Source organism: Chaetura pelagica, unplaced genomic scaffold (assembly GCF_000747805.2).
Source record: "Chaetura pelagica isolate M959 unplaced genomic scaffold, ChaPel_1.0 scaffold386, whole genome shotgun sequence".
In the NCBI taxonomy this organism is placed as follows: domain Eukaryota; kingdom Metazoa; phylum Chordata; class Aves; order Apodiformes; family Apodidae; genus Chaetura; species Chaetura pelagica.
Window position 1 is genome coordinate 2,308,569 of NW_009953703.1, and position 8,451 is coordinate 2,317,019.

General features: G+C 38.0%; 1 protein-coding gene across 2 annotated transcripts in view; it reads left to right on the forward strand.

Moving 5' to 3' along the window:
* The window catches only part of DARS (aspartyl-tRNA synthetase), a 42,389-nt gene that overhangs the window by 2,059 nt on the left and 31,879 nt on the right, over nt 1–8,451 (forward strand). Inside the window, exons 1-2 of one of the 2 annotated variants that reach the window (XM_010000374.1) lie at nt 737–788; nt 7,032–7,124. In XM_010000374.1, coding sequence (XP_009998676.1) covers nt 764–788; nt 7,032–7,124 — 118 coding nt within the window. In that variant the 5' untranslated portion in view covers nt 737–763. Of the gene's footprint in view, nt 1–736; nt 789–7,031; nt 7,125–8,451 lie in introns of those variants that run through there. The other variant, XM_010000375.1, reaches the window with a different exon arrangement.

Consider the following 8,451-nt stretch of genomic DNA (forward strand, 5'->3'; position numbering starts at 1 on the left):
ATGTCACATACTTGAAAATCACAGATAAGTGTGGGACAATTTTAGGCGGTTATTTTTTTAAAAGGAAAAAAAAAAAAAGATCATCAGATCATTTTGTTATAAAATCAGTTTTACTTGCTGAAAGGCCAAAAATGCATCAGGAGTAAGGAATTCTGAGTATAGGTGGCTGTAAAGTTATACATCAGCCTTGATTCTTCAAAAGCAGAGAAAGGAGGACATCTCCTGTCCCCAGTAAATGTCCATATGATGACTAGAATAAAATTAAAAAATGAGTGGAAATGAGTGGGCTTGTTTGGGAAACTAGAATTGTGATCTCTTTGAAAACAAATCCTGCTGTGTCATACCCAACAGATTCTGCTGGTAGCCAGACAAGCTTGCTTTGGCTGTCATAATGACATGTGATCTGGCCTTTTTAGTGTGCCTAAGTATGGGAAGGAAATTCTTAGCCATGGATCTACTTCTGTTGGACTCATATACCCTCTCAGGAGTAGGCTTTTTACAGAGATGTTCACACTAACTTCTGTGTAGCAAATAATGATCCTAATGTGTGTTTTCTGTTGATTTTTCTTACAGAGCACAGTTCTCTCACTTGTGTGTTTCAATCTTAAGAGTCTAGAAGATAATATCTTTAATATTATAGCTAATTGTATTTCCTCAAGTAACTCTGTAATGATTTTGTTCATATTTTTGTGTATGCTTCTTTGATATGTGTTTCTCACTTCCACTTTAGGATTATGCTAAGGAAAGATATGGAGTGTCATCAATGATACAATCCCAAGAGAAACCAGGTCAGTTAAAAACTGAAACAAGTTTTTTTAAAAAGATGGGGGAAGGGCAAGTTATATACTTGATATCTTGAGTACTTGTTTGAGAAATCATTTACCAAACTTCCATATTCAAATCTTTCTGTCATTCTTTCCCTTTATTTGAATACATTTGTCACTTGTGAGGCTGCATTGGGAGTCCTGTGTCCAGTTTTGAGCTTTCCAGTGCAAGGAAGATGTTGTAAGATTTTTGGCACCAGTTCAGTGGGGAGCTACTGAATAGCTCAAGGGACTGAAGCACAGGATCTCTGAGTAGAGACTGAGGGAGCTGGGCTTGTTCAGTCTGGAGAAGACAAAGCTGGGGATTGACCTCAGTACTGTTTAAAGCTACATAATGAGAGGGTGTAGGGAGGGTGTCAAGAAGGTAAAGCTGGACTCTTGAAGGTATGGTAAATGTGTACAGGAGGTTGTAGACACAAGTTGGAACACAGGAAGTTCTTAGAAGGAAAAAAAAAAGTAATGAGTGTGGTTGAATATTGGACCTGGGTCCAGAGAGGTTACAGAGTATCAGTCTTTGCCCTTGCCTGGACCACACAGAATTACAGAATCCTAGCGGTCAGAAGGGACCTCAAAAGATCATCTAGTCCAACCCCCCTGCCAGAGCAAGGTCACCTAGAACACATCACATGAGAATGTGCCGGGGTGGCTTTTGAATGTCTCCAGTGAAGGAGACTCCACAACCTCTCTGGGCAGCCTGTCCCAGTGCTCTGTCACTCTCACAGTAAAAAAGTTTTTTCTGATATTCACATTGAACCTCCTATTCTCCAATTTGCATCCATTACCCATTGTCCTGTCGCTGGTCATCACTGAAAAAAGCCTAACTCCATCTCCCTGACACTCGCCCTTTACATATTTGTAAACATTGATGAGGTCACCCCTCAGTCTCCTTTTCTCCAAGCTAAAGACCCAGGTCCCTCAGCCTTTCCTCATAAGGGAGATGTTCCACTCCCTTAATCATCTTAGTGGCTCTGCACTGGACTCTTTCAAGCAGTTTCCTTCACAGCTGGTCAGTTTTTGTTTCTATTCATCACTGCAAGCTTGTCTTTTTTTAAAAAATAAATTGCTATTATTTATAATGTACTGAATACTGATTTCAGTTTTTTTTCTTTTTTTGGAGTAAGTTCTGCTATGGCTTGCTGCAGCAGTGCTCTCTCTCATGAGTAGGATACCTGTCTGCTTATGGAGCCTTCATTACTTCTGCATATGACCACCAAGTCCATTAATATATATTAACATTGATGGCTTTTATCATTAGTTACACCGCTGTGAATTTCAGCTAATCCTCATTTTATATTGATGGGGAATTGGGATTCAGAAAGATTTGTCAGCTAGAGAGCAGTGTCCCAGGCCAACATCCCAAGAAATATTAATCTTCATGTTATTCAGTGCATGAAACAGGAATGAGGAAAGGTAATAGGCTGGCTTGTAACTTCTTCATAGTGAAATGTAAAAAAGGAACATAATATGTGATAGGTGATTTTTTTTCTCCTCTGAATAGTTGGTTTGGGTGACCTCCCTTAGGAAGGGAAATGCAGAATGTAGGGAAGAGGAGGAGCTACAAAAACAATTACAGGTTGAAACCAGCTGAAGAGGAACATTATGTCAAGGACAAGAAAATCACTAGAGACTGTATTAACAGTCATTAAATAAAATATATACTAGCTGTCAAAGAAAGGGAACTGAAGTTGAAATTACACTGTAAGCCAACTCAACTGCTGCCTACTGTGGGTTTCCCTCTTTGTGATGCTGGGTCTCCTGCTGATCCATTTCAATGTGCTAGTAATAACAATTTGTTTAGCCAGCTTAGCAAAGTGAAAGGAGTTGTCTTAGGGCTCTGATGGCTGCTGGAAGGGGCAAGAACACAACTGACCACAGTGACACATAACAACCCATAAATTGATGTGCAGTCACAATCTAAAATGTATAATAATAAGAAAAAGGAACGTCTCCAAATTAGCATCTGGCTGCTTAACCTGCACTGCTGACTAGGCTGAAAGATTTCCCTGGTGGGGCTCCTCTCCCTGCACTCTTCTGCAGTGGTGTTTGGCTCACTAGAGTTTCTGCAAGCTGTGTTTGCTCTGCCAGCTTCATTCACACCCCATAGCAAACAGCTGTGTAGGAGACCCAATCTGGCAGGCTGAGATGGTGGATCAAATGCTACTCTCCTGGAGAAAGTCTACCCTGCCAACTCATATTCAAAAGAAACACTCAAAAATACTATGGAGAAAAAAATATATTGAGAAGGAAAATGGCAAAAGCTAAAGGAAATCTGAAAAGCACTGAGTACTGGACTTAGGTCTGTTGTCCTCTTTACTCTTTGTTTAAAAACAAGGTGCCAGCCAATGTATGGACAAGCCGGAGTAGGTTTTCCATTCAGCCTAAAACACAACCTACAAGACTGCTGCTGTTCTGTTTTATAGAAGATGGTTATCCAGAACACCTAAATCAGGTTAACGTTAAAATCCAAAATACCTATAATAAAAAGGTTCAAGATCAGCCTAGTCCCTTACTTGAAACTAATGCCCTCTTTTTTAAAGATTCAGTAGTTCCTGCCAGGGAGAGCTCTCATGAAAGGACTCACCGGAGGGTGAAATCATCACTCGGCATCAGTGCTGTGTATCTGCTTTCCCCAAAGTATTCTTGCATTGAGTGTGTTGGAGGAACTGCCGCTTGGGGCAGGGGGTGGCAGGGAAGCACAAATGTGTGCATTCCCATCTGTCTGTACTGTATTAATTTTGTTTTTTTTCTGAAGTCTGTGTGGATACCTGCCATTTCTCAGTCAGAATAATGAATTGTGGTGTGACATGTGCAGATCCACATACCGTCTGGTCATTGAAGCCAGCAGACAATACAGACAGCACAGACCTGGGTAGGAGCTCCGTTGGACATCTGCAGCACAGTTGCTTTAAGGCTTGCTGTAGTAGCTGCACTGTCCTGAAGATAGCAGCTGGACATGGGAAGTGAAAAGCTTAGAGTGATCAGAGCAAATTGCTCTCCCTTTCCAAGGGATAGGCAAGGTCCTTTTACCTTGCCCATAGATTTGTGTTCCTCTGCAGGCTCACTAAAAGTCTTTTCACATGTTCAGAAAGTTGTTGCATAGATGCTCCACCCTGCCCTGCTGGTCTCACACACACACCTGTGCCTTCATGTCTTTCCTGGCTGCTTAAGGCTGTGATTGCCAATAAAACTACATCTGCCTTTCTCTTTTTCTCCCTTCAGCGCATTTACTTTCATGTCTGCTCCCTGGAAGTTGCTTTCATCTTATCCCACTTTTGGCTTTCTGGGTTTTTTATTAATTTATCTTATTTTTTTCAAATGTATCCAACATTGTAAAGACGCTTTCACTTCACAGAGATGGCAGAAATATTGATCCTACTGTTGAGAACTCCATGATATGAGATAAATGAACTTAGCAAGCAGGCTGTTGAGACAGGCAGGGAATGAAGGTCTGGGGGTAGAAAAGTGGTTTTGTCTTGTATAATCCAGACAGCCTTTGAGTTTTTATCTTCTCCCATATTTAGAAGATACCAGAGTTCTGAAATAGAAGGTTATTTAGTATGTTGGAAAGAAGAGATTGTGCTACACATGAAGGGAACGAAAAAAATAGTTTCCCCTTAAAATGTCAATGAAGGTGAGATAGCATGGATACTTAATTGGGGATGGAAGTGTAATTTCAGACTTACAGAATGTTTTGTTTGAACTAGGTTTAAAATCTTTATTCCCTTAACTGCAACTGTAGCACAGTTTAAAACATTGTTTTTTATTTATGCATTATTTAATTTGTCTGTAAGGGTTTATGTGGCAAGAAGACAGAAAATGTAATATAGATTGCATTTCTGAAAGAAGAAGTAGGAGGTAGTCTGAAGAGTATTGTGCAAGGGATCTTAAAGGTGAAAGCAAGAAGCTTAATTTTGATCATGGAAGAGAGAAATGAACTGAAAGGAGGTCCAGGTGAAATGAGAATATAGAGGAAAGATTTGACTTACCATAAGCTGGTTGGACAAGCAAACATGAGTGACAAAGACTAATGATTGATTACACTAGCAAATGTAGACCTACTGGCACTTTAGAAATGAGAAGAGAAGAAGATTAGTTTTGGGAAGTGTTGAAGGAGGGAAACTGTCAAAAAGTATTCTTGGACAACTGGCTCTAGCTGGCCTTGCTTGAGCAGGGGGTTGGACCAGATGACCTCCAGACGTCCCTTCCAACCTCACCCATGCTGTCGTTCTATGTTCTGCTGTTGGAAAGAATGAGTTTATGATGTATCTTTTTGGATATTCTTTTGTTACCTTTCTAATGAAAGATGAAGTTTTTAATAATTTGTATGATATAAAAAATTTATTAAAGGTGTCTTGTTTAGTCTTGATGAAACATGAACCATTGTGTATCCAAAAGACTTCAAAAAATATTGATCTAATGCAGATGGTCCCTGAAACACTGAGGATCCATAAAAAGTATAACACCTCATTCTGTCTTTACGTTTGTGCCTGGAAAATGTCTTAAGTTTCTAATAATACAGTTTTAAGTTGACTGAGGTAATTTTAACTGAATATCAAAATCTTAGAAATACTAAAGCTTATGGGTTGTGCTGGTTGTGTGTGTTTCCTGTAGTACCGATCAAGTTTGAACATCAGAGTTACTGGCAAGTGATAACATCTTCATTCCCCTTTCTCCCTTCCCTAGTACACATGTGTACACACACACACAATCATTAATACCTTTGAATCAATTTCCTATCACATTTCTCTGTGCACTTTCATTCTGTCCTGGTTTTGACGTGTTTCTCTGAAGAAAAAGCTACATTGCCCTGAGTATCAGCTGAGAAACATTTTCAACCCCCTAAAATTTCCTGTGCAGAATAATAGGCTTGTGGGGCAAACTGACTAGTGCTCGGAAATGGAGGGAAGGAGTCCAGAATGGCAGATGGTAACCTGGGATAGGCAGACTTTGGAATTCTGGCAGGAAAAGTCTAGAGTGGACGTGTCTTAGTATTTGAAACTGATGAAAAGCAGAGGGAATTTGCTTATGTTACAAATCACAGAATTATCTAATAGAATCATAGAATATCTAGACTTAGAAGAGACCTTTAAGTGTCTGTATCTCCCGGAAGAGTGTTTTTATCAAATAAGCAGGGTTTTTAACCACATAGAAACTGTAAATGAGTGAGTGTATCTGTTGGAACTGTTGAGGTTCTCTGCAATGCTATCTATATATCCTCTAACCGATTTGTAGTTACTATAGAAAATCAGTATTTGAGACCATGCAAAAATACATTGACCAAAAATCTATGAAAAAAACCACCAAGTGCGTTTCAAGGACTAGTGACATGCAGCTAGCGTATTGGCAGTTTATAGTGATTGTATACAATTTTTAAAGTCCTGATTTGTTTATAGATATTTTCATTGATAATGTTTATATTTTCCTTTACGATACAAAATCTGTCGTACCAAAGCTATGCATTTCTATTTTTATTTAGCTTTCTTGGGTACATAGAATTTGAAGTGTTCTTTCTGATGAATTCTGGCTCCTGCAGTGACAGCAGTTTTTGATCTAGTTCTCTCTTAAAAGAGATTTAACTGATTTTACACAGTAATAACTCTTGTTGCTCCAAAATGCTGTTGTTTTTATAAAAAGAAATCTTTAATTTCTAATGCTCATTTTCTGTGATTTCTTTCTTGTCTTTGTTTTAAACAATAGTTATTTTACTGTGATACCTTACTTAGGGAGGTACAGAGAATGGTCATGTCACCTTTGAGTCTTTATTTTGCTGTGTTCAATGTACAAACTTCCACATCGCACATTGGAGCAGAGCAGACATCCCTTAGCTAGCAGAAATCCAGACTAATAAGTGCAGGCAGTGCAGTGCAACACAGTGAAATCCTATAAAAAATAGTGCCATCATGCAGGGTCCTGCCATCCATGAAAAGTCTTGCTTTTGTTGTAGTGAAATTTGACCCTGCTATAAAAGTAAAACAATAAGCTTGAACCAATTTAATACTACTTGCTCAAGTACAAATCACTGAGAAAGGAAATAGGATCCTGTGTGTTTTCAGTACAGCTATTACACTGTAGATAAAAAAAATGAATGTTTTAGATTTATTACTGAATTTTATCAATGATAGAGAATGTATGTGGAGTTTAAAGTGAAAAATGTTTTGCTTCAAAAAACAAAACCGTTTTAAAATGTGAGTTTTTTCTGTATTTCAGATAGAGTTTTGATTCGAGTAAAAGACTTGACAGTGGAGAAAGCTGATGAAGTGGTTTGGGTTCGTGGCAGAATTCATACAAGCAGAGCTAAAGGTGAGATGCCTTCTGGGTTTTTATTTTTATTTCCTGATATTGTTAGTATAGCCTGCATGTTTATTTTGTTTTCATGACCTGTTGGTTATGTCTTGCTTACAAGAAAACTTTGCCACCTGGTTACTGAGTGTTCCCTTTGACTGGTTATTTTCTCTTTTTTATCCACCTCTTTTTTCCCAAGAGGGAAAAGGAAATCTTGTTTTCAACTGGTTGGAAATGGGTTATTACTATTACACTGTAGTAAAAGTCTATTTTGGTTTTATCATATTACTAAATAACGTGTGGGCAATTGTAAATAATAATAATTTAAAAGTACTATAGTCATTCTTCTTTAGGAGTTTTAACAGTTGTAGATAAAACATTTACAAGCTCCTACTGTAAACTGTACTTTTATTATAAATGTATCAGTTGTTAAGCCATATTTATTCTGCTGCATGTGAATAATTTCACTATACCTTTTCTTTGACAGGAAACAAAAATCTGTGTTAAAAATCTCAGAATTTTTACTTTCAGTTACCAGTATCTGATTATACCCATTTGAACTTAAAATAAAAAACATCATCTTTCTTTAATAAGAACCTTTTATAGGTTCTCAGCAGTGGGGGCTGTCATACTTGGCTTTCTGGCAGCCATATTTCCTCCCTGGCATCAGTCCTCTCTGGAGATCAGTTTGCCATATGCAAGCTGAAATAGACTTTGGCCTTTCCAGTTGACATCAGATGCTGACAACTGTTGTACTGGTTTCAGTTATGTTTGGCAGCTCTGTAGTGAGATATAAATACCTTGGCTTCACAAGAATTGAAAGAAAAGAGCATACAGAAATTATCTTCACAAATTAAACCTAACAGTAGTATTAGAATTGGGAATGATGCAAATTTGGGGCAAGAATCCAGTAGAGAGTATTGTCACAGATTAATTTCTCTTTTTTGAAGCTTTGTTTTCTTAAAAAATGCCCCTCTTAATGAATGTCTGTGTTGCCAGCAGTTAAAATAGGGAACTGCTTGTAAATACATGCCTATAATATATGTTTTATCTTGTATTAGAGTATTTAAATTTAGGGAGTCCTCTGTCATTTCCTCAATTGTTCTGTAGTGTGATCTTACACGGAAGTCTCTCTTTGCTATGTGTGGAAATCATCAACCCCAAAAGCTGTGAATGCCTCGGTCTTTACCATTTAAAGTTATTCATACAGGAGACACTATCTAATTCAATGTTAATATGCAAATCAGAGTATCCTTATGGCTTTTTCTTTTGCAGCTGTAGGAAGAGTTCAGTCTGTTAACAGAATTTAGTTTATTACAAACAGGTGTGTATGCAGACACTTAAA